The 26,963-nt window shown below is 44.1% G+C and overlaps 1 protein-coding gene across 1 annotated transcript in view; it reads right to left on the bottom strand.

Moving 5' to 3' along the window:
* Positions 1 to 17,868: 17,868 nt before the first annotated feature.
* RNF24 (ring finger protein 24) overlaps positions 17,869 to 26,963 on the bottom strand; it is a 29,097-nt gene continuing 20,002 nt past the window's right edge. The window contains exons 4-5 of the mRNA XM_007959981.1: positions 19,022 to 19,101; positions 17,869 to 18,007 (exon numbers count right to left, since the gene is read on the bottom strand). Of these exons, the coding sequence (XP_007958172.1) occupies positions 17,869 to 18,007; positions 19,022 to 19,101 (219 nt within the window). The remainder of the gene's footprint in view (positions 18,008 to 19,021; positions 19,102 to 26,963) is intronic.

The following is a 26,963-nucleotide window of genomic DNA, read 5'->3' as shown; positions in this document are numbered from 1 at the left end:
TCCTTACCTGGGGAGGAGTCCTGGAACTTTCCACAATGGGATCTGTGGACTTTCGTTTTTTAAGAGACATTCTGTTTTATGATTGTGCATTGCCTGAATCAAAGCAAGAAAGGACAAGTGTATCTTCTAAGTTCTCAAGAGAAATCCTTAATAATTCAGTCTAATACAACCAGAAAGGATATACTTAAAAAAAAAAAAAAGTGGACCATGTCCATAGCAGTGAGGATTTGCTGATTACGTTTCCTTCAGTACCGCACAGTTCAACCCACTGTGGAACAAGCGACAGACATCTCAGCATTACTCACAAGACACCAGGCAAGAGCTGTTCTGTGTGTTCAGCTGACGGTGGTTTTGTGTCCTGTTTGAACTTGCTAAATGTAAGACAAGCTACCATGTGCTATCATCTAACCACAGTTTTGTTAATATGGCCTTGGAGATCATCTGTGCATTACTCTGGTTTACATTCAGCCTCTGGGTGGAAGTATTGAAAAACATGTTTTATTCCAAGGTTCTGCAAATTTCATTGGTCAGGTTGAAACTTGACAATTCAGCAATTCTTAGAAAGGGAGTCCCAAGCTACATTACATTGTAAACCCCAGGAAAGGTCTGTTTGGAAGGACAGGCCTCTCCTGGTAGAACTGGGGGTGATGTGGGCTGAGGTGGGCAGTACTACTGATCTCTCATGTGTGAGAACAACTAGTAGAAAAAGCACAATCTGGACTGACTAAAGACAGAAAGGACCACTGGAAGTGATAGCTTTTCAGGGGACCGTGGGGAATCTGTTGCTGCTTTCAGGCTGAGTAGAAAACTTGGACTTGAGATGCCCAGTGATTCAGTGATGGGGAACAGGTTGGGTGTTCTTCAGGGCAGTTGACCCTCATTTCTTCTGTCCTCTCCTCCCATTGTCCGGGGCCTGTCCATGCGAGGCTCAAAACCAGAGGAGAGGGCGATAGGTTTCAAGATGGAGTCTTGGTGTTGGGATTTACTTTGAACCTTTTCTTATACTGTGTAAAACAATTTAAATTCCTTCCTAGAGATAATGTAACTTTTATATCTTACATATTAGTTGGTGTCTGCATTGCTGTTGTCAGCAAGGAAGGGCCTGGATAAACTAGGCTTTGAAGGAAATCGCCAAGGAGAACTTCTGCAGCCCCCTTGTGCCCCTTGCTTCAATCTGAGCGTGCATGAGTGGGCCCATTGGTGGGCCTTCTGGTGTGGTGGGGGTTGGAGGTGGCCCTGGGACCAGGAAAGAAGATCCAGAGGGATGGGAAGGGTATAAGAGGTTAGGGCTGGGCCCTTGGAGAGGAGGTGGAGGGGCAGACTCCCAGGCTGGGCATGCATACTACCTCTATCCCAGTCCTTAGTTCTGGTTTATACTAGGCTCATGTTGGCTTTGTGGCGGCGACAGAGGCACAAACACGCTGGGTGGGATGGTGAGAGCCACTTCATGGTGGCTGCCTCATGGAGTGCATGCAGGCGGGGGGCTCTTTCCTTGGTACATCTGTGGATTGTGGTTGCTGTCAAACGGGTGTGTCTCAGGGGCTACAGAGCTAGAACAAAGCTGCAGGAATGATAATTGGGTCCCCTGGGTAGTGATTGATGGCTCCTCTGCTACTGTTAACCCTCTCAGCTGAGGCATTCCTTCATCCTGTGTCCCTCCCTCTACTGCTTCCATTTGAGCTTCTGGTGGCCCCAGTTCTTTTCCCCAGGACCACCAAAGACATTACCACCATCCACTTGTCCCTTCTTGTCCCAGAGGATGAGCACATGAACCCTCTCTTTGAGCAGATGACCTATTCTGCTGCTTTCAGAGAAGATAAGAAAAGGGAGTGAGCTGGGCGCTTGCTTGCCTATACCTCTCCCTCCAAGGGACCTGTGGGTGCTGCTGCCCCTCTGTGCTTACTGAATGTTGTGACTGGTACTTTACATGGATCATGTCATTTAACCCTTGTAACAATCCTACAGGATAGGTGCTGTTAGATCATAGTTTAATAGAAGAAAACCAAAGGCGAGTGAAGGAAACCTGCCCAAGGTCACACTGCTGAAAACAGGCAGAGCTAGACCCAAACCAAGGACCATATGACCTTCAGAGCTTCAGTTCTGAATCTACCTGATATCTTTATTCCCCCCTGCTTTTTTGTGGTGAAAACATACACAAGGCGTTTGCCAGCACAATTTCCACATTTACATCTCAGGGACAGTGATTACATTTTTTGTGCTGTGCCACCATTATTGCTATCCTTTTCCAAAATATTCTACCACCTATTAGCATAAAAACAATGCCCCTCAAACAAAAGCTTCCCCATTCCCCCTCCCTACTACCACTAATCTTTGGTATATAAATATATATGTAAATACAATGTTTTTATTTTTTTTTAATGCCTATGTAGAAATTTTCCCTCCCTGACCACCCCCCACCCCATAGCCAACAAAGTTTCCCTCTATGTATAAACCTTTACTTTTTACAATAGCAGACTAATACAGTATTTGTCCTTCTGAGATTGACTTATTTCACTCAGCATAGTGTCCTCCAAGTTCATCGACATTACATGGTGTTTTGCAGAATCTATGTTATTCTTCAGGGTTGCATAGTATTCCATCGTTGTGTATGTACCATAGTTTGTTTATTCATTCTTCAGTTGATGGGCATCTAGGTTGTTTTCATCTCTTTGCTATTGTAAATAGTGCTGCGATGAACACAGGTGTGCATATATCTAATCATGTCCTACCTCTCACTTCTTTAGGATATATCCCTAGTAACAAGATGGTTGGTTCAAATGGTATCCTATCTCCAACTTTTTAAGGAATCGCCATACTGATTTCCACAGTGGTTTACAGTGGTTTTACAGTCCCATCAGCAGTGTATTAAAGTCCCAGTTTGTTCACATCTTTACCAGTATTTGTTATTTTCTGCCTTGTTGAACTTTGCTATTAATGCTGGGGTGAGATGGTATCTCTTGGTGATTTTGATTTGCATCTCTCTCATGGCTAATGATTGTGACCATTTCTTCATGTGTTTGTTGGCTGCCTGAGTATCTTTTTTAGTGAAGTGTCTAGTCATGTCTTCTGCCCAGTTTTTAATTGAATTGTTTGTTTGTTTTTGATATTGAGGTGTGTTGGAGTTTTCTATAAATTTTAGAGATAAGTCTGTTGTCAGATAAGTCATTGGTGAATATTTTTTCCCAATCTTTAGGTTTTCTTTTTACTCTTTTGGAGTCTTTTGATGCACTAAGAATTTAATTTTTAGAAGGTACCAGTCATCTGGTTTGTCTTAGGCTGTTCGTGCAACTTGGGTTATGCCTGATAGTCGATTTATGTCATAAATTAGGGCACCTAAGTTTACTTTTCTTTCTTCTTTGATGAACTTTATAGTTTCAGGTTTCACATTTAAGTCTTTGATCCATCTGGAGTTTGTTACTTATTTATTTATTTCCTTTTTTTTTTAAATTGTGATTTGGGTGAAGATTTACAGAGCAAATTCACTTTCCATACAGCAGTTCACATATACTTTGTCTCATGACATTGACCACAGTTTACCACAATGCAACAGCTCCCCTCCCACTTCTTCCCCATAGTTACCTCTTCCCAGTGTCCATCCCTCCATGCACTCCTGCCCCCTGAGCTGTCTCCCTTGTGCATAAGCAGCCCTTCTTTCTCCCATGATTGTTCTCTCCAAGGAGTGTATCTACCTGAGGTAAATGTTCAACTCATAAGCCTATCTTTTGTTTGGCCGGAAACCACACGTGTGGGTTCAATTCCAGACCTGAAGGGCAGCTAGCGGCCATAGTCTCAGTGGTTCCACCAGGCTCTATCGGACCAGCAAACCTGGTCCCTGCCCCCTTTTTTCTTTCTCCAAATGATTTTGAGTTTTGTTTCACATTATTCTCCCTCTCTGTCAAGGATCTCCTACAAAGATCCCCTTCCAAGTGGATGACAGTGGTAGCCAGGCACCATCTAGTTCTTCTGGTCTCATAGTCGTATAGGCTGCAGATTGGATGGTGTACCAGTTGCTAGGACTAATTCTTTCCATGAATTTTGGTTTTCTTCATTTTTCTTTCCTCTGGATAAGGAGAGATGGAGTTTGTTTTTTTGTATGGTGTGAGGTATGGATCTTGTTTCAGTTTTCTGCAAAGGGATATCCAGTTATGCCAGCACCATTTGGGACAAAAACTCTCTCTTCCCCATTGAATGGATTTTGACCCTTTGATCATAGGTTGATAGATCTGTTTCTGGGCTCTCAGTTCTGTTCCACTGGTGTGTGTGTCTGTCATTGTACCAATTCCAGGCTGTTTTGACAGCTGCGGCTATATAGTAGATTTTGAGATCTGGAAGTGTGAGATCTACTTTGTTGTTGTTCTTCAGTAGTGCTTTGTTTATCTGAGGTTTCTTTCCTTTCCATTTAAAACTAGTGATTGGTTTTTCCATGTCTTTGGAGAATGTTGATGGGATGTGGATTGGTATTACACTGAATGTATAGATTGCTTTGAGTAGTACTGACATTTCCACAATGTTCAGTCTTCCTATTCATAAGCATGGTATGTTCTTCCATTTCTGTAGATCTCTTTTGGTTCCTTGAAGTGTAGTGTTTTGTAGTTTTCTTTGTGTAGGTCTCTTGTGTTCCTGGAAAGATTTATTCCCAAATATCTTATCTTTTTGGTAGCTACTGTAAATGGTACTGATTTCCTTATTTCCTTTTCAGAGAGCTTTTTTCTGGTATAGAGGATTCCAAACGATTTTTGTATGTTGATCTCGTATCCTGCCATTATGCTAAATCTTTGAATATGTTCCAGTAATTTTCTTGCACAGTCTCTTGGGTTTTCTGTGTATAGGATCATATCATCAGCAAATAGGGATAGTTTTACTTCCTCCTTACCAATTTGGATTCTTTCGATTTCCCTTTCTTGTTTTATTATCCTGGCTAGGACTTCCAGTACAGTGTTGAATAGAAGTGGCGATAGAGGGCATCCTTGTCTCGTTTCTATTCACAAGGGGAATGGTTTGTTTCTCTCCATTGAGAATAATGGTGGCTGTTGGTTTGGTATATATGTCCTTTATTATGTTGAGGAATTTCCCTTCTATTCCTGTTTTTCTGAGACTTTTCATCAGGAATGGGTATTGGATTTTATTAAATGCCTTTTCTGCATCGAATGATAATGACCATGTGGTTCTTTTCCTTTATTTTACTTAAGTGATGGATTATTTTGATTGTTTTTCTAATGTTGAACCATCCTTGCATACTGGTTATGAATCTCACTTGGTCATGATGTGTTATTTTTTTGATATGTTGTTGGAGTCTATTGCTAAGATTTCATTGAAGATTTTTTGCATGAGGAATTTTGTTATGTAGTTTTCCTTTCTAGTGTGGTGTTTTTGCCTGGTTTTGGTATCAGGGTTATGCTTGCTTCATGAAATGTATTTGGGAGGATTCTATCCTTTTCTTTGTTCTGGAATAGTTTGAGTAAGATTGTTGTCAACTTTTCTCTGAATGCTCGGTAGAATTCTCCAGTGAAACCATCTGGGCCAGGGACTTTTCTTGCTGGTGATTTTTTTTTATGACCTGTTCAATTTCTTCTTTTGTTGTGGGTCTGTTCAGATTTTCTACCTCAGTCTGTATTAGTTTAGATAAGTGTGTTTCTAAAAATTTGTCCATTTCTTCTAGGTTTTCAAATTTGTTGGGAGTATTGTTCTTCATACAGGAGCTCTGGTAGCGTAGTGCCTAAGGCACTTGACTGCTAACCAGAAGGCTGGTGGTTCAATTCTACCAGCCACTCCTTGGAAGGAAGGTTGGGCAATATATACTTCTGTAGTGATACCGCCTTGGAAACCCAAGGAGGGGTTGCTGTGAGTCAAGTCCGACTTGATGGCACACAACAGCAACACAGTTCTTCTTCGTATCCTAATAAAATTATTTTTATTTCTGCTGGTTCTGTTGTGACCTCCTCACCCATTTCATTTCTTTTTCATGTTATTTGCATCTTCTCCTCCTTTGTTAAGTTTGCCAGTGGTTTGTTGATTTTATTAATCTTTTCAAAGAACCAACTTCTAGTCTTTTTTTTCCTATTGTCTATTTTCTGTTTCATTTATTTATGCGCTAATCTTTATTCTAGGAACTCTGGTGGCATAGTGCCTAAAGCACTTGACTGCTAACCAGAAGGCTGGCAGTTCAAACCCAACAGCCACTTCTTAGAAGGAAGGTTGGGCAGTCTACTTCCATAGTGACACTGCCTCAGAAACCAGAGAATGGGTTGCTGTGAGTCAGGACTGACTTGAAGGCAGTGAGCTTGGAATCTTTATTCTTTCATTTCTTCTGGTGACTGTAGGCTTTTTATTTTATTGCTGCTCTAATTGTTGGAGATGTTAAGGTGTTGATTTTGGCTTTTCTTTTTTGATGTGTGCATCTGTTGCTACAGATTGCCCTCTGCCTACCTGACTTTTTTTAAAGAAAATTTTAAGAGCTTGTTTTACATTCAATGTTACGTGTACATTTAGTTTCATTCCCCATTTACCATGTCACCCCTAACCCAGTCTCCTCCCCTCCCTACCCTATAACCCTCCCCCTCTGCCCCTCATATTTTTGCACTCCTGTTTGTCCTGCATTTCCTCAATTTGAATGTTGGTCCTCTGGAGCCCTGTGGTCTATTGCTCTAAAGGATGTATTACCATAGAGTATGTGGTTGCGTCATCCTGGGTTGAGTGATCTGCATGTACATCTTGTTAACTATTGGGCTGAGAGCCAGCTCCTGGGGGTGTGTTTTATTCCAGGCGCCGAATGTATTCCAGGGCCATAGTATTGGTCTTACCATATTTCATCTGACCAGTAATTCTGGTCATTGAGTTTTTTAATTTTGTTCCACATTTTTCCTCCCACTCTATCCAGGATCTCCAGATTTGATTCTTTCCTAAGTGGTTGGCATTGGTAGCTGGGTACCATCTAGTTCTTCTGGTCTCAAGGGCCATTGTGTCCTATGGCTGATTACTTCCAAATGCCCTTGTTTTTTTTTTTTTTTTTGGATTTGACGAAAAGTGCAACGTCGGTCTTTATTTTGAAAAGAAACAGAGAAACTGGGGACAAATACACAGAAGAAAGGCCCTTTGGGTGGTTAAGTGTCAGCTCTATGAGGTCAGCTTTGGCTTCCTGGGGCATGCTGGGCCTTTCCCCTCAGTCACAGGCCAGAGAAGAGAGGGGGAACAACAAGGATGATGAAGATAACAAGAGCCGTGGCTCCTGTGGAGGTTTCATTATGAGAACCATGGGTCACTTCATGAAGGTTTCTTCTGGGACTTTGATCACAGGTTCTGCGACTACTTCAGGGTCATCCCAGGCTGGGTGGGGAACCCCTGCACCATTTCCTGCTGCTCCTGGGAGAGGGTGGACACAGAGCTGGAGGAGGGTGTGGACATTGGGGTGGAGAAGTGCAAAAACGGCAAGGAGGCCACATGTTCTGACCTCCTCTAATCTCACGAGAGGAAGACAGGATTACCAGCAGTAACCCAAGGCCTGTTACTGCAAGGCCAGACACGCTGCCTCCCTCCAGCCCTTTCACCAACCGTTCCTCCCAAAGCACCCACTACCTCTCTCCTGGGTTCGATAATTCACTGCAGTGGCCACACAGAACTCACAGATTATGGGGTTTATTAGGGAAGCACCAGGCTACAACTCAAGTTCAGGAAGAACGCTCAGTCTCTCTCCCAGCCCAACGTCCCTCACCAACAGTCTCTCACAGTCTCTTTCCCAGCAGTGCTGGTCCCTCGGTGTCTTACTCAGCAACGCGTGTCTCTTGCATCTCTTTCCTAGCAGCACGTGTCTCTTTCAGGGGCACGTGTCTCTTTCAGCAGCACATCTTCCTCCACCAGCAGTCAGAGAGAGTTCTGCCTCCAGGAGGCCTCCTTTTGAGCCCGGCAGGGTGGTCAAACTAGCCAATCACAGCATCAGAACTCTAAGCACGAGAGAGAGAGTGGGAACCTCCCAGAACATTGTATTGTGCCACGCCCAACAGAAATAACCCAGGTGGATAGCTCCTCAGTTGCTCATAGAAAATCCCACCTTGGAGTTTACAAAGACTTATGGGTAGAAAAGCCACACTAAGTAATTTACTACACTGCAAGAAGGCACTCGAGATCTCTTTGGGGCTGGCATCCCTCACAGACAGTTGGTCATTCACAATGCATTAGGCTGGAGTTGCCCAGCATGAGTAGTGATGAAGATATGGATGAAAGCACGAATTTTGTCCTTCTACACTCCTGCCACCTCCTTGAACAGCCCGCTGACAGAAAAGCAGAGCATCTTTTCAGTCTGGCTGCACAAGTCCACCAGGAAGGAGTTGAAGTCATGCTGGGTTTTGGGCAACTTATTGAAGAAGTTAACAATGTCACATTTTGTGTGTTTCAGGAACTAAAACCACAGGACAGGGTTCTTGTACTTCATATTTCTGTCTTCCCTAAAGTATGTTTCTAGGCTGCTTGGAGCTGGGTCCTTAGGGTTGTTGGGAAAGGTCACCAAGAAGCAGTCCTCATCGTGCATGGTAAGCACACAGAAGATCCTGCTGGTCCCCATGGTCATACATCCAGTAATACTGCTTTAGGAATTGGAAGACTAGATTCTTCAGGTTCTCAGATCCAAAGATGCTGCCTTTGCAGACTGGTAACTTCTTGTAGGCTTCAGCGCCAGAAGTGATGGTTTGGAATAACTCTTGGTCATCCAAGTTTCCTCCTGGTTCTGTCCACCCATGAGGATTAAGGGCCAGATCCAGCAGTCTCACCGGGCATAAAGATTTGTGGACCAATTCCAGGAGGGAGCTTATGTTGCTGGACTTACCTGGGATGGTGCGGCACAGAGAATTCTTCTCTACACACGTCTTCTGGTTCCAGCCCTTTAACCTTGTCCAACTCCCCTTCAGATTTCACCTCATTTTTGGAGATCCTCAGGCTCTGGATGGTGGGAGACTTCTGTACAGTAACGTGCAGGTCAAACAGCTGATAGGGTTGGTTCTTACTCAGTTGAAGGAGAAAAGCTTGGGCATGTTCTCTTCCTGGACTTGCAGGGAGGCAGCCATGCAGTTTCTAAGATTAGGCCTCATTTCTGTATCATGGGTCATAATGTCTAATTAGAATTACTGCTGTCAGCCATTCTTGCCTCTGAGTAGAGTGTTTGGAGGTCAGGTGCTTGCTTGGGGACATCATATTGTGTATTCTTGGTTAGCTTTATTGGTTTCACCATTGCTATCTTCAGCTCCTTCTGCACAGAGTGGGGTTCAACCGAGGGGCCGACAAAGATTTCTTGTTGGGAGTGAAGGGCACATTGCGTTGGCTCGGGTTCAGATCCAGCAGTGAATTCTTGTCATGTTGCATGTCTGATGGAATTGTGATCTTGACCAATCTCTTGGAGGTTTCATCTTGCCTGTTCCCCTCCATTTCTCCCTCTGGAGGTATTGTCTCTGTCTCCATATTACCGTGGGTTTGGTCTTCTTTATGACAAGTGTTTGTTTGACTGTAGGCTGGAATGGCATACAGGGTGTTTCTTACTCCAGGGCCCACGTGGGCATCACTCATTGCTTGCTCCTGGTTAGATGATGGGTGAATGCCAGCACTGTGTTCTTCAGACCAGCTGACATACTGCCTTTGCAAAATACCACAACATCTTACTCTTCTTTGAAAATAATTAACAATGGTGATTGTCCCCCATGAGGAGAATCTGCAGGTTTGAAGCCTGGGGTTTGGAGTAGATAAAGGGAGGCTGTTTACGAAAGTGAGAGCAGTCTGCACACCACCTTGTCAGGAGTCAATTAGCAAGATGGAGTACTCACAGGAAGTCTCAATTTGAAAGCTTTTAAGACCCCAGTCCCTACTCACCAATGTAGGATGTGGACCAAGGCTTTTATGTATTTTGTTGTGTGCCTTCCTGACTTAACCACCTGTCTTGCATTCACCTTTGTCTCCCCCAGACCTACCACTTCCTTCTCTTGAAAAGCCGCTGCCCTTTCCTTACTTCCCATTTTGTACTTAGCCCGCCTGATCGCTCTATGGGAGGCCTCTCGATAGGTCAGTCCCCAGTGCGTCCCATGTTAATAAATATAATGGCCGTTCCAAAAGCTCAACTTCCTCAATTCTGCCCAGCACTGCAGACCTACCTTCTGCCCCTTGGGCAACTCTTGTTTCCTTTGCCAGCTCCTATTCCTCCAGAGCTCTGGTAGCATAGTGGCTAAGACACTTGCCTGCTAACCAGACGGCTGGCGGTTCAAACCCACCAGCCACTCCTCGGAAGGAAGGTTGGGCAATCCTACTTCCGTAGTGATACTGCCTCGGAAACCCAAGGAGGGGTCGCTATGAGTCGGGTTTGACTCGACGGCACATAACAACAACAACAACATTCCTCCAGAGACAGATACTGCCACTCGTCCCACTCAGTCCTGGAGTAGCCTAAACAGTCACCTGTTTTCAGCTGCCCTCTTGAGCTCTAGCCCAGACACTGCCTGCTAAGTCTTTCAACAAAAGGTCCAGATGCCTCCTGGTCTATTGCTATCTTGCCACTTCTGGTTTGTGAGACAGATAGAAACCGAATTTCCAGTCATCGTTGCCACCACCCAATCTAAGCCGCCATCTTCACAGCTGTGTTTTCCAATCTGCCCTCTACTTAACGTGATTGTCCGAAGGTTATGCCCTGTGTCCCCTCCCCACCAGTCTTCCCTGCTAGAGGCAGGGATCCTAGTGAGGAGTCTGTGGTCATAGTCTAGGTGAGAAAGGGGCCTGAGTTGAGGTGGGGTTAGTAAATGGCCAGAAGAGGAGAGGGGGGAATTGTTCAGAGGGCAGAGTATCAGGATGGGAGAAGGGAGGGTTCATGAGGGCCCGGTAGAGAGGTTTGGTTATGGACTTTCTGATTTTGAGACACCAAATAGGCAGCTGGATATTTGGGTTGGACCTGCTGACCTGAGGAGGCTGTATATGTAGGTGGATAAAGTGAAGCGATTTAGTGGCTCTTAGGTGGAGTGTAGAGTGAGAACACTTAGATTGGCACATGAGGAACAGGCTGCAAAGTATAGTGAAGTGTGTGGGAGGAGGGCTGTGGTTCAGGAGGCTGCGGCGGTGGCGGGGAGGACTTTCTAGGCTGGTGGCATTAAGTAGAGGTTCAAGAAGTTGCCCAGGTTTGGTAGTAAGGACATGGGTGACCAAGGGAACAGTTAAATCTGAAGCTATGAGGCAGAAACTGAATTTCAGAGGGATGGTGAGATGGCCACAGGAGGACTTTGGGCCAAAAGATTCCTTCTTCTACAGACAATAATTGACTTTCGCACTTGCAGTGGATTCTTATAGCTGAAGGGTGAGAGTGGGGGAGCCCTCGGGGTGTAGGCTATGGAGGGACCAAGTCAGGTCTGCTCTTTCAAATCCCTGAGCACTTTGGGACTGCTTGTCCAGGATGCATCTGGGCAGCCAAGGCTCTCCTGTGAGCGCCCTGCCTTCCCCCTCCTGTGGCCTGGTATTCCTCATCCACTGCTGCCCTAACTAACCCCCCTCCCCCACCTCAGGGGACAGTCCAGAGACTGTATCACAATCACCTGTGAGTGGTGACCAGGCCCTGTTTGAGCAGAACCACTCTGAGCCTGCTCTACAGGCTGTGAGTGACACAGGCCCTGAGTGTGGAAAAGTATGTGCTCAACATGAAGTATTTTCAAAGTCTGCTTTTTATTTACATTTGTTTACATCAATTACATGCATTTTTTTAAACGAGTTGTTAGCAAAAAATGCATTAGAATTTTAAAATAGCAATTAAATATACAAAAATATAGCTTATAAAAACTGCAAATGTTTAAAAATATTCTGCTGCAGAAGTCTTAGTGTACAAACACGTCTTATGAAACCTGAAACTCAGCATTTCATAAACCTTTTTAGAAGAAGTTACACCATTTCTAGTGAATAAACTCCAAAATGCTAAACTACAAGACTAAAAGTACTCCCCTAGGCAATAATCTGTCAAGAGACCCCCCCAAGATGACATTTCTCAGGAACATTCTCTTGGAAGACTGGCTGTCACCAGGAGGGATTCGATAACACTGGCTACACCTGCCTGCCCCCTGCTCTAGCCAGACCTGGGAGGAAAGGGCAGGTGAGGACTGGGCCCAGTGGTCCGAGATGCAGGTTGGCGGGGATGGAGCTGATGCAGGGAACTGAGGGCCATCGAAGTACACACAGTCATCCCCCAACAGTGGGGGCCCATGTGCCAGGTAGATGACCCTAGGGTCACTGATGTGAGGGCTGGTAAGCAAGGAGTGTTGATACTTGGTTTAAAAGTAGAATAAAACTATTTGCATCTTGTAACAATTTGGGCTCCAAAGCTGAATTGGAAAATAACACTTATGAACAAGCCCCTCTTCAGGTATTCCCACTCAAAAAGTGGAAGCACCTGCCGTGGCATATGGGATGTTCTGTTGATCTCATGTATTAAAACCCATGACCAATTCCTAGTTATCAACAGTAGAGTTCACCAGAATTTAGTCATCCTCACATGCATCCATCTTTAAGGAAGAAGTCTTAAAAGCAAAAGAGAGATGCTAATTTAGGGCCACAGATTAAACAAGTGACAGAAGGGTGGGGTTTACACACGCAATTTCTAGTCGGGCACAAGTTGCACTTGAGCTGTTGCTATGGGTGTTAGGTACACCAGGGAGGTGGGGGGACCCCACAGGTGAGGATGGGCTTGGGTGAGGCACTTGGCAGCCAGAGGAGGCCTGAGTCCGGGGCTTTTTATTTCAGGGCTGCCTGGAGGAAGCAGCTTAAATTTAACTTTCATCTCCTGCAGGGACAAAAATGAACTCCCCATTTTTTTTTTTTTTTGTAAAGAAAAGCTTAATCTATTGCTGTCAAGTTCATTCTAACTCATAGTGACCCTATAGGATATAGTAGAACTGCCCCATAAGGTTTCAAAGGCTGTAATCTTTATAGAAGCAGACTGTCTAATCTTTCTCTCATGGAGTGGCTGGCGGCTTTGAACAGCCCACCTTTTGGTTAGTGGTTGAATCCTTTAATTACTGTGTCACCAGGGCTCCTATATGAAAAAGACTACTGTTGGAAGGATAATTTATGTTGTCAAATGGAAAAGTTGGGCAAAAAGGAAAATTCTGCAGGAAGCATTTTTTTTTAAAGAGGCATCTTTTTAAAGTGTGTTGTGTGTATAAAGAGTGGGGAGGGAGAGAAACAAACTCGCACTCAAGCCTGTCTGGTTACTTCTGAGATTTCACTGTCCAACTTAGCAGCTGAGACAGCTGCAGTTTCTGATTTGTATCAAAAACTAAAATTCCACTATGTGGCAATAAAGTAAAAATATGCCTTATTCAAAAGGAATGTGACTACCAACATGTCCCTCAATTCTGGACTCACTTCTTACGGATATTATGACTTCTGGAATGGCTCTTCCCACATGAATATGAATGTTTTCTTGGATATACTTGCTCCACGTCATGAGGAAAAAAGAAAAATTACACACGCATATACATGTACACACTGGTTTGTGTGTACATTTGCCTGTATGCATGAATCATCTTGAGAGCTAGTAGGGGCTCAAGGGGAGGCCCTGGGCTGGCTGGGGGTCAGAGATGCAAGAAGATTTCTAACTTTATGATTTGCAAACCATGTGAAGGTATGTATTAGCTAGTCAAAACTAAAGCCGTGCTCCACACTGAGCAATCTTGTCAGGGTGCACTGGAGGCAAAGGCAGATGGGCAGACTTGAGCACAGGGGAAGCCCAGAAGAGGAACAGGAAGGGGGAGTCAGGTGGCCCCAAGCCTTGGGGAAAGCCCCGGCTCAGAGGTTCTTGGGCTGAGGTGGTTTCTACTGAAAACGGGCTCCACGACTGGGATGAGCACAGGCCTGTTGCCTGGCGGGCTCTGAACAGTGTGCTGTTCCCCAGAGCTCTAAAGAACATTGTTACTACAGCCCCTGGGTGGTGGGTAAGGTAAATAGGGAGCTGAGGCATTGGGAGGCTAACCTGCAGAAAAGCATGTGGCTAGCCAGGGGCAAGGGGCTGATTCAGATCACTAAGCACTGTGTGTCTAGAGCTTAGGGGGCACCTTTCTGTGTACATTTCAGAAAAGTAATGTGGCAAAAACCTTTCAGAATGACTATGGTTATCCTAAGTATGGCCTAGGAGGGTGAGGCTGGAAAGAACAGGGCCTGAAGTTAATCCTAGGATGGAGCTGATGGTTGGTATTCGGGATGGGGGAACTTACTATTGTTGAGTGTTTTCCACTCAGCCCTTCCTTGGGTTTCTGAGGTGTGGCTGGTGGGTTTGAACTGCCAGCCTTCTGGTTAGTAGTCAGGTGCCTTAGGCACTATGCCACCAGAGCATGGGGAAAAAGGTCTTCATTTGTCCAAGTCGCCAATAGGATATTTGGCCAAAAAGGGATGCCTCTGGTATCTCTCAGCTCAGACCTTCTCCAGGGGCCTCTTGCCTTCAGGTAGTCATTTGTTTGTCCTGCTCCCTGGCAAGGTGACCCCACTCTACAGGGCCTGTATTGTATCTACCAGGGATGTTGTTGTTGTTGTTATGTGCCGTCGAGTCGGCCCCGACTCATAGCGACCCCTCCTTGGGTTTCCGAGGCAGTATCACTACGGAAGTAGGATTGCCCAACCTTCCTTCCGAGGAGTGGCTGGTGGGTTTGAACCGCCAGCCGTCTGGTTAGCAGGCAAGTGTCTTAGCCACTATGCCTAACCAAATCACACTGGCAAAGAAAAGTGACTCCTGTGTCTTCTGCCTTCCCAACCAGGAATCAAGTCAGGCTGGTCTTGCTCCATTCCTATAGCTAGCTGAATTCAGTCATCCCCCTGGCAACAATGAGATAATAGACAGCCATTTGGGGTGTCCAGCTGGGGTTGAGAAGTGTGGTCCACTAAGCCACCGCACAGGAGTTAACAGCCAGTCTTGGAGCTGCTCAAGTCTCATTAAGATAAAGTGCAGCCAGTGGCCCAAGAGCAGATCAGGGTCTTGGCATGTATGTACACATTGATAAAAGGTCACCAGCAACTCACCAACATAGATTCTGAAAGTGGTGGCTTCACTGTGGGGTCTAAGCCTAAGCGAAGAACATACAGGGATTCCCTAATTCCTTCATCAGAAAAAAATCCTGATGGAGATTTTATCTTGTTCTTCAGACAAAAACCTGCTCAGTGATTCCAATCAGAATGAAAGGAAGATGTAAACAAAACCCTGCCTGTTAGCATGTACATCCCTGCAGGTGCCCAGGAAGGTCCTGGGAAGGATCCAGAAGGAGGGAGCAGAGCCTGTGTTGCTCAGAGTCGCAGGAACCACTGAGTGACGCTGGACATGCTGCTGGGAAGGAGGCCCTGCTGGGGCAGGCTGAGGACAGGCAGCAGTGGCCACTCGGGCCTGGCTGTGCTCCTCTGGTCTAGGGCTTCGCATCAATCACATCACCTTGCCTTTAGCTTTGACACAGTGAGATTAATTCATTTGCCTCCCTACAACTATGGGGACTTGGTGAGGCTATCTGGTACTGACTCACAGAGACAGAAAACAGCTGCAAGTGAAATCTTTTACAAAAGCTGTGAGCTGAAGTCTGCAGTATGGAGCTCAGGAATTCCTCCTCAGGGAATAAGAAAAATTCTCTTTCCTATCAGAGCTCCAGGGAGCTCGGGTAGCATTGTGCTTAAGGCATCTGACTGCTAACCAGAAGGCTGGTGGTTGGAACCCACCAGCCACGACTTGGAAGGAAGGTTGGGGAATCTACTTCCGTGGTGATACCACCCTGGAAACCCAAGGAGGGGTCACTGTAAGTCGTATCCGACTCGCCAGTAGTGAGTATCAGAGCTCCATAATAAAGAGGTGACATCTGTCCTAAGGCCATTCATGAGGCTAATCAAGAAGCAAGCCTATTTTTGACATTGGTCACTGAAAACATTTCACTGTAAACTGAGTGTTTTGCAGCATTCAATTCTTATTGTGCTACAGATAGAGGACACAGATCAGGAGCGGGAAAGGAGGAGAGTACAAGTAGTTCTTTTCACGGGTGCCAGAACAGGCTAAGGTGTTCGTATCAAAAGATTCTACACATCCCTTGCCCTGTTGAGGGAGCAGTCCAACTGACATACCACGACTAGGTCATACATAGGAAACAGCCAATTCTGACCAACTGGAATTGTAACTTTCCAAACTGGATTCTGCCCAGCACTTTCCTAGGCTAATGGGAATTTTCCTCCTCATCTGATCTCAGCCACCTGAGCCAAGGTCAGTTCCTGTCATCCTAATACGGTAGAGGCTGGATTCCAGTAAAAACCTCGGAGACATGCCATGAACAGAGCAGCAAATCTCCCTCCGTATCATGCAGACTTTAAATAACAATATCCCCCTTTCACAACTGTGGGGCAGGGCGGGGGGTGGGGTGGGTGGGGGCGGGCAAGCAGTTGGGGAAGAGTTAAGGCAGGCACTCCTATGATGGAAGGAAGTGGAGAGCAGGAATGTGGAAGAGAACTTCCTATCTGACTCACTGCTGCTTTACAAAGCTGATTTATACAAAATTCAGGAATCCTAAGGAACTCTGAGTCACTTCTAGAAAAGTTGGACAGAAGGAGTCAAAAAGCAGCATGCGTTTCTCTCCTGTAAAGACAATTAAATTAGTTATCAAAAGCCCAAACACTGACTAGGTACCACCAAAGGGTAAGCAGCCTGGCAGGAGTTTGCTGAAAATATTTACAGTTTCAAGTGGACCACTGGTTTTAGAACTAGGGTAGGATCTTACTTTGGAGCTTTAAATTGTTAAAAAGTCAGTGACTGGCATTTTTTTGTTAAATAGAAACGGAGACAGGAAGAGAAGAAAGGGAAAAGGCAGGGCCCGTGCCTTTGGGGAGGAGCTAGGGAACCTTAAGGTGATCAGCATCCTCCCATCTTAGTTGGCCCAGGAGGAGTGGCCATTCTCAGAAAGATGCTCCTCTTCAAAGTAGCCTGAGAAGCTCCCAGCGGCTCCTCCAAGGCAGTGGGCCCAGACCAGCAGTTACCCTGGAACCATGCTGCACACAGCCATGTAGGCAGCACTCTGGCACACCCGTGGGTCACACAGGGACAGCAGGGGCTCAGAGGCCCAACTCCTGCTGAGCTCCTGACCAGTGGTTTGGCTGTGGTGCCTTACTGGTAAGCAGGAGGGGGAAATGAAGGGAAGAAATGGCTTCTGACCAGGCCTTTCCAAGCACATCTCATGTTTTTAGCTTAGATGATTTGATAGCAGGTGGTATGAACTTGAGGGAGAAGGGGCTGGTGAAGGTCACGGCTGCTGTGCTATAAGTAAAGCCTTTGTGTTCCGAGATGGGCTTATTGAGAGACTGTAATATGAAAAGCCTTGCTGACACTGCCTCACCAACCACTGGCACCGGTCGTACTTCAGATGAGGTACTGCTAGTTTTCTTGGCTCAGGGACTGCCAGGAGGGCGTGCTGCGGCAAAGGCATGCACGGTCTGCACAGAAGCTCACTTGTCCACAGGGTGGGGTGTGTGGCTTTAAAGACATGCCCTCAGTTCCCTTCTCTAACACTATGTTTATCTTCCCTTCTCTTCTGCTTGGTAAAGATTCACCTTGACATGGAGATAAGTGTCTGGGAGACAGGGTGTAATGAAGGTAGCAAGAGACCCTCACGAAGCTTCTTGAACCAAGCCCGCAGCCTTGTCCACTCCTCTTCTGCCGGCTGTGAGGTCGTGTCAGAGTGCTTTGGTTGTCATAGAACCCAGACACATATGGGTTCCCAGCTTGGCTGGCCCAACAGTTCTTCATGAGGCAAAGCTGCCTCAGGCAGAGAGCAGCCAACCTAGAAATCACTAGTGTTCCTCCTGGCTCCATGCAGGTGGCGTATTCTGCAACAGTCTGATCCTTGTGATGAGCTATACAATGTTCTCTGCCCCAGGGAGGGGCCCCTGGGGGGGTCCACGGTCCTGTTTACTGTGCAACTGGGCCAGCTGCAGGACTGGCATGTTGCACAGTGGACACACTTTCCGCACCTCCAGCCACTTAATAAGGCACCTGCAGAATAAGACACCACAGGAGGGAAGGCATCAGCCCCATGCTCGTGGCAGCCCCACTGCCCACTTCTCGGCTCTTGTGCGTTATGTATACTGAACCTGTTGGTCGCCCAGAGCCAGGGGGCTGCTGTGGACAACCACAGTGTTGAGGAGTTTGGTGTCTGGTCCTGAGGAGCTCCACCACTAGGTGTAGAAGGCATTTTACCCTCTGGAGGAACCAGAGCCCTCATCTTCCAAAAGATTGTTCTAAGAAGCCAGCATGCTATATCCTCAGCCACACCTAACTTCCTAAAGAATGAAGTACATGGAGGAGGGGCGGGGAACAGGAGAAATTTTTTGAATAGAATACAAAATGCACGGAGATTGCAAGAGAGGGTGGAGTATTATCATGTCTGCAGGAAGGGGGAGGAGACGACCCCATTTACATTTACATCCAGACTTTGTTTAGTTGGATAAAATTATGGTTTTGGTAAAAACACATTTGTAAGAGATTAAAGTTCTTAATGAAACTCAAAAACCCTCTCCCATCGAGTCAATTCCAAGTCAAGTCATAGTGACCCTACAGGGCAGAGTAGAACTGTCCCATAGAGTTTCCAAGGCTGTAAATCTTTACGGAAGCAGACCACTTCATCTTTCTTCTGCGGCACAGATGGTGGGTTTGAACCACCAACCTTCTGGTTAGCAGCCAAATGCTTTAACCACTGTGCCATCAGAGCACCCTGTCATTGGAAAGTTCCAGTTAAATAGCTGTTACGAGCTTGCGCTCCAGAGGTGTGGGCTGGTCTGGCTCTTTGCCCAAGCCCTGCTGTGCTGTCATGTTACACAACCTCATCCCTCCTATTATCACGTACCCCCCCACCCCCCGTGGGGCTGGGAAAGGTGCTCCCAGCTTTCTGCAATACAGGCCAACCGTGAAGCCATCAAGCTTGTGTGGCACTGCCCCAAAGCCCACAGGTAAGTTGACAGGGGCACCTCAAACTCAGGTCTCATTAAACGATTCCACACCAATACTCACTTTCTGTGGAAGGCGTGCTTACACGGACAAATCCCCAGCTCATCGCGAGGCTTGAAGTCTTCTAGACACACTGCACAGAGCTGAAAGACAAATTCACAAGTGAGGGACCATGTATGCTAAGTACTCTCCCAGCCAATAGATAGAGTAGAGTGCAGGCTAGCTGAAGAGGCTTAAATGTCCTGCAACTCCTTAAGGGGGTCTTCTGAAGCAGAGTGTTGTGGTCTTTCTATCACACGTCTTAGAAGACTGTGGACAAATGAGGAGGCAGAAAGCAAGAGGCAGCTTCCTTTGCTCCAGATCACCTAAAGAGTGATTTCGGTTTTTCTCACATCTGTAGGCTTAATATAATCTAATTTTCCTGTGGAAGGACTGCTCTTTCTCCAGGGCATGCTCTATGCTCAGCAGCATAGCCAGACACAGACTGGGACCCAGACTCGGTGAAGAGTCTCAGACCATGAGGTAGTGTTAGAGGGTATTGGCAAGTTATTTCAGGTCAACCCGCAGTCTCAACTACAACTCTTCCAGCTTCCTGGATTATCGTGCAGAAGAGCAAATATGGCCGTAAGGTGGCCCTTGTCCAAACCTTCAAGAAGGTGAGGTGTGCTCTGTGGAAGGAGACTGCTCACGCCCAGGAGCATGGACTGGGTTCTTTCTCCAGTTCTCGTGATGTGGCAACTACAGATGGTACAATCTGCAGTAACCTGCTGTTTACAGTTCCCAAGGCCTTCCACTTTGACACTTCCTGTCCATATCTGTCGTTGTCATATGAAAAGTTATTAAAGAGCCACTGAATTAAAACTTATGAAAATGTGCAAATGAGGCCAGGATTGCTCTTTGGTGGGTGCCTTGCTTTGAGGGAGGTCTACATGAAAGGAGGTGATGATGCCCTCCCTTCCCCTTCATACCCAGATGCTGGGTTCTAACCACTACTTCTTGGGCACTTATCAGTACACCCGGACACCATGTGTCATTTTACTTACTTTATAGAGGAGGAAACAGAAGCACAGGTAAGTAACTACATTGCCTGAGGCTGTCCCACTGATTGGGGCCAGGGGTGGATGTGGGCCCAGGTCTGTAGCACTGATAAGCTGTACCATTTCTGTCTCTAGACCAATTCCTGAACTTTTTGCTGTCTGCATCTTTGTCCACCACCATTTCTTGCCCATACTGCTGATACAGCCTCCTTGCCACCAGTTTTTAACCTGTAATATGTAACCCTTCAGTGTAACCCTTCAATTATCTTGATCATATGCTACCTCCTGAAATGGATGAATGTTGGGCAATTCTTTTTGGTACAGTGACTGTATGTCTTCCATTTTTTGATGCTTCCTGCGTTGTTCAAAATTCTTCCCACAGACACTTCAATATTACAACTTGAGGCTTGAATTTTTTCTTCAGTTCTTTTAGCTTGAGAAATGCCACGCATGACCTTCCCTTTTGGTTTTCTAACTCCAGGTCTCTGCACATTTCATAATACTCCACACTGTCTTCTTGAGTCACCCTTTGGAATTTTCTGTTCAGCTTTCTTACTTCATCATTTCTTCCATTTTCTTTAGCTACTCTATGTTCAAGAGCAAGTTTCAGTCTCTTCTGACATCCATTTTGGTATGGTCTTCCTTTCCTGTCTTTTAAATGATTTTGCTTTCTTTGTGTATGATGTCCTTGATGTTGTACCACAACTCATCTGGTCTTCTTCTGTCATTTATGTTCAGTGTGTCAAATCTGTTTGTGAGATGGTCTCTAAAAGTACTCCAGGTTGTACTTTGGGTCTCATGGACTTATTTTATTTTCTTCAGCTTTGACTTGAACTTGCATATACTCGTATCTGTTCTGCATTCAGTTCTGCAGTCAGCTCCTGGCCTTGTTCTGACTGATGATATTGAGCTTCTCCATCATCTCTTTTCATAGAGTCAATTTCATTCCTGTGTATTCCGTCTGGCAAAGTCCATTCATATGGTTGCTATTGAATGTTGTTGAAAAAAGGTATTTGTAATGAAGAAGTTGTTGGTCTTATAAAATTCTATCATGCAATCTTTAGCATTGTTTCAGTCACCCAGACCATATTTTCCAACTACTGATCCTTCTTTTTTTTTCCTAACTTTGGCATTTCAATCACAAGTAATTATCAGTGCATCTTAATGACATGTTTGATCAACTTCATATTGCAGAAGTTGGTAAAAATCTTCAATTTCTTCATCTTTGGTATTAATGGCTGGTACATACTTTTGAGTAAGAGTCATATTACCTTGTCTTCCTTGTAGGTGTACGGATATTATCCTATGACTGACAGGCACTGGCAAAAAAAACAAGGCTCTAGGAATTGACTTTAATACCAACTGAGATATTCCAATAAATGGAAGCAGCACTGAAGATGCTCACTCGTCTATGCCAAGAAATTTGTAAGACAGCTACCTGGCCAACTGACTGGAAGAGATCCATATTTGTATCCTTTCCAAAGAAAGGTGATGCAACAGAATATGGAAATTATTCAACAATGTTAATATCACATGCAAGTAAAATCTGGTTGAAAATAATTCACAAATGGTTGCAGCAGTACATAGACAGGAATTACCAGAAATTCAAGTAGGTTTCAGAAGAGGACATGAAATGAGGGATATCATTCCTGATGTCAGATGGACTGTGGCTGAAAGCAAAGAACTCCAGAAAGATGTTCACCTGTATTTTATTGATTATGTTAAGGCCTTCAACTGTGTAGATCATAAAAAATTATGGGTAACACTGTGAAGAATGGGAATTCCAGAACAGTTAATTGTGCTCATGAGGAACCTGTATATATGTAGTCAAACAGATCAAACTGCATGGTTTGAAATCAGGAAAGGTGTATGCCAGGGTTGTATTTTTTCACCATACTTGTATGCTGAGCAAATAATCTGAGAAGCTGGACTATATGAAGAACAAGGCATCAGGATTGGAGGAAGACTCATTAACACTGTGATATACAGAGGACACAACCTTGCTTGCTGAAATTGAAGATGACTTGGAGTACTTACTAATGGAAGATCGAAGACTACAGCCTTCAGTATGGATTACACCTCAATATAAAGAAAACTAAAATCCTCACAGTAGAACAATAAGCAACAGCATGATAAATGGAGAAAAGACTGAAGTTGTCAAGGATTTCAGTTTACTTGGATCCACAATCAATAATGCCAATGGAAGCAGCATTCAAGAACTCAAACAACATATTGCATTTGACATATCTGCTGCAGAAGACCTCTTTACAGTGTTAAAAAGAGAAGATACCACTTTAAGGAGTAAGGTGCTCCTGACCTAAGCCATAGTATTTTTAATCTGTTCATATGCATAGGAAAGCTGGACAATGAATAAGGATGACTGAAGAAGAATTAACACTTTTGAATTGTGATGTTGGTGAAGAAAATTGAATACACCATGGACTGCCAGAAGAATGATCTGTTTTGGAAGAAATACAGCCAGAATGCTCCTTAGAAGGGAGGATGGTGAGACCTGGTCTCATGTACACTGGACATGTTATCAGAAGGGACCAGTCCCTGGAGAAGTGTACCATACTTGTTAAAGTAGAGGGTCAGCAAAAATGAGGAAGACCTTCAACAAGATGGACTGACACAGTAGCTGCAACAATGGGCTCAAACTTAGCAACGACTGTGAGGATGGCACAGGACCGGGCAGTGCTTTGTTCTGTTGCACACAGGGTCGCTATGAGTCGGAACCAACTCAATGGCCCTAAGAATAACATAACAACAATATTTAACCCAGTCTTCTTAGGTTATATGATAGGTTCTAGGTAGGACATATAGGTCTTGGTGTCTCACGGCCAGTGCCATGACTGTTGGTCTTTCAATACCCTTCTCCAGGGAGCTTATGTATTAAGCAGACAAGATCTTCATAGTAGGAGAATGGTTAACTAACTAGGATAACTGTCTTATCAGAATCTATATCACTGTGGAGATGCAGGAGAGCAGGGCTGAAAGCAGGACAGACAGCTGGCCTTAAGTCAGACACCCACTAGCTGCAGGACCCATGCCATCATGATGCCTCTCAGAACTCTGTTCCTCCATCTGTAAAATAAGGACATTACTTGTCCTGTCCCCCTAACAGGAGTGTCAATAGCAGAATGGAGGGGACAAGGGGAAGAATCAGGGAACTGGAAGACAGAATAATAGAAATTACTCAATTTCAATAAGAGAAAATACTGTAGGGGAAATAAAAAAAAACAGCCTCAAGGACCAGTGGGGCAAAAACAAAATGTCTGTTAATATTCATTGTCATTGGAATCCCAGGACAGAGAAAGAATGCAATGAGGGGGGAAAAAAAAAAAAGAAAAATTGTAACTGAAAACTTTTCAAGTTTGGCCAAAGACCTACAGATTCATGAAACTAGCAAACCCTAAACAGAGTAAGTCAAAGAAATCCATGTCCAGACATATTAACAACCAAACTGGTGAAAACTAAAGATGAAGAAAAAAAAAATCTTAAAGCTGCCAGAGAAAAACAATACAATACTAATGATTTGAATAACTGGATTTCTCATCAGAAACCATGACAGTCAGAAGGAAATGACACAACATTTGAAAGTGCTGAAAGAAAAGAACTGTCAACCCAGGAGTTCTACAGCCAGCAAAAAACATCATTCAGAAATGAAGGGTGAAATAGACATTTTCAGATGAAGGCAAACTAATAGAATTCACAGCCAGTAAACCTGCTCTAAAAGAATCACTGAAGTTTATTAACAGAAGAGAAATGACATCAGAAGGAACATCAGCAATGAAAAGCAGTGGAAATGGTAAATGTCGGGTAAATAAAACACATCAGATGGTTAAAAGCCAAATAAATAAATAAATAAATAAAAATGTAACATTGCGATGGGATTTTCAATGTGTAGAGATATAACGTATGACAGCTATTACATGGGAGAAGGTAAAGGGACCTCGTGGTAATTAAAGTTGGCTGGGCCTTTTTGTTTTTTTTTTAGTTTTTATAGTGATTTCGGTGAAAGTTTACAGAGCAAATTCATTTTTCATATAGCAGTTAATACACATTTTGTTTCATGACACTGACTACAATTCCCTACAATGTAACGGTGCTTTTCCCACTTCCTCCCTATAGTTACCTCTTGCCTCTCCTTCTTTCCTATGCATTCCTACCCCCTGAGCTATCTCCCTATGCAAATACTACCCTTCTGTTTTCCCACAGTTGATTGTTCTAAGGAGTGTATCTACCTGCTGTAAATATTCACCCTATATGTCTGTCTGTTGTTTGGCTGGAAGCTATGGGAGTGAGTTCATTTCAGACCTGAAGGGTAACTAGGGGGTCTCACCAGGTTCTGTAAGACCACTAAACCTTTTTATTTTTATGATTTTGAGTTTTGTTCCACATTACTCTCCCACTCTATCCAGGATATCCTGCACTGATCCCTTTCCAAGTGGTTGACAATGGTAGCCGGGTACCATCTAGTTCTTCTGGTCTCATGGTCCTACAGGCTGAGATTTGCATGGTCCACTAATCCCTTGAACTAACTGTTTCCATGCATCTCTGGTTTTCTTCATTCTTCTTTGCTCTGGGCAAGGAGAGACCCATTATTACATCTAGATGGCCGCTTGCAAGCTTTTAAGACCCCAGTTGCTACTCAGCATAGTATAGAATATTGTTTTTGTGTAGTATGTTAATGCCAGCTGAGCCTGATGTCCCCTGTGACTATGGTCCCAAGGATGGGCCATGGTTTTGAGTGGTTTGGCAAGCTGGATGTAGTTATTTCCCATGATGAGACTGTAATCACCTCCATGGTGAAATCAGTTACCTTCTGGGTATGGCTTGCTTCCAGTATATATGAAGAAGCTTTGAGGAAGGTCTCTAGCTTTTGGCATATTTTGGAACCTGTGTTTGGCTGAGTCTTCATCTCCAGTTCCTGAACTTGAACCAGTGGCCTGCTGTGTTACCTGCTGACCTTGGGATTGTGCCATTTTACCTGCTGATCTTGGGTTCCTCGGCCTCAGCAGCCAGCTGCTGCATGAGTCAGAAGAAGCCTCTAGTTTGCTCAAATGGGCCTTGAACAAGAGGCAGAGCTGAAGCCCAACATGGAGGGGCCTTCACTGAGCCCCTAGAGCTGGTGCTCTGAATTTGGACTCCTAGCCTCCTAAACTGTAAGAGAATAAATTCCTGTTTGTTAATGCCATTCACTTGTGGTGTTTTTGTTACAACAACATGAGAGAACCAAGACAGGTCTGTATGGTGATAAGGTTTCTACATTCCAATTGAAGTAAAATTTGATTTTATATATATATTGTAATCTTTAGAATAATCACTAAAATTTATACAATAGATAAAGTCAAAATCACAATGGAGAACTTAAAATGGAATACTAAATAAATAAATAAATGAATACGTTTAAAGAGGCAGGAAAAGAGAAACAAAGGAATGAAAAACAGAGGGAACAGCAGAAAACAATCAAATGATAGACCAATTCCCAAACATATCAGTAAATGCATTATTATTGTCAATGAACAGAGACTGTAAAAGTGGACAAGAAAACATAATCCAACTGTATGCTATGTACAAGACACTCATTTCAAATATAATGATATAGGTAGGCTGAAAGTAAAAGGATGGAAAAAAGATATACTGTGCAAACAATCAAAAGACAGCTGAGTGGATATACTAATAACATAAACTTCAGAGCAAAGAAAATTATCAGGGATATTAAATATTGCTAAAAAGGTCAATCCCTCTGGAACAAAATAATCCTGTTGTGGACTGAGTTATTTTCCCCCAAATAATGTCTCAACTCTTCCTGGTTTGACATGTGACCCACAAACTTGGGACCTTCCAGTTTCTACAACTGTGTGAGCCATTTCTGACATAAATTTTTCTCTCTCTTTATACATATAGGGAGCTCTGGTAGCATAGTGCTTAAGGCACTTGACTGTTAACCAGAAGGCTGGCGGTTCAAACTCACCAGCCACTCCTCAGAAGGAAGATAACAACAACAACAACAACAACAACTATACATATAAGCTTCACTGTTCTTTTTTTTTTCCTCTGGAGAACCCAGCCTAAGACAATTATCTGTCCGGACTGGCATATTTCTAGATAGAGCTTGCACCTTAATTATGTCTTCAGTATAGTATTTCACCATGTCAATCACTGTATTGTGTTTTCTCTATTAATTTTTATTATTTTGGTAGATGATCTTTCAGTATATCATGTTTTATTTATTCATTCTACTGATGAACGTTTAGCTTATCTCTGATTTTTCACTATGATAATCATTCACTGCTAACGCTATCCATATTAAAATTCTATGTGCTTACATAGGAATAAGCTACTTCTTACTGTACAGTTAAGCTACAGAAATGCACACAAAAAGCAAGTTTGACAAAATAGTTTTATCATCAGGAAAGGACCAAATGAATTAAGGAAAACCCACGATGACCTCTAAAAACAAGGCGTAGAGCAAGGTTGGGTTTTCCTAGCTATAGCCTTAAGTAAGTAGTGTGGCCACACTCAACAAAACTGGAATTAGTGAGTACAGCTGTGTTACTAAACTCTGATACATAATGATGCGACATAATGTACTTATTCAGGAGAAAGATTCTAAACTAATGGGTCAAACCACTAAGGGAGACTTGATTACTCAACACTGTTAATGTATGTCAGAACTTAATCTTCTCATTTGTGATCATCAAAAAGGTATCAAATAGAAAATGTATCATTATCTAGCACTGCATGTTGATTTTGGCCAGGTGCCAAAATTAACTTTTGCTAAAAGTTAAAAATCAAACTGTGATCAATGTTTGTTTACATATACAGTTTAATCCAAAGGTAGGTCTAAAGTGCTGTTAAACAGTAAAACATCAACTCTTTGATGAAAAATATGCAAAAAGACCAATGAGCAGTAGAAGAAGGTATCAAGGTATTTGACAATAATACATACTGATACTTTTATT

The sequence above is a fragment of the Orycteropus afer genome, unplaced genomic scaffold (assembly GCF_000298275.1).
Source record: "Orycteropus afer afer isolate SDZICR_OR568_19922 unplaced genomic scaffold, OryAfe1.0 scaffold00020, whole genome shotgun sequence".
NCBI classification, from domain to species: domain Eukaryota; kingdom Metazoa; phylum Chordata; class Mammalia; order Tubulidentata; family Orycteropodidae; genus Orycteropus; species Orycteropus afer.
This window is presented reverse-complemented; position numbering and strand designations above follow the sequence as displayed.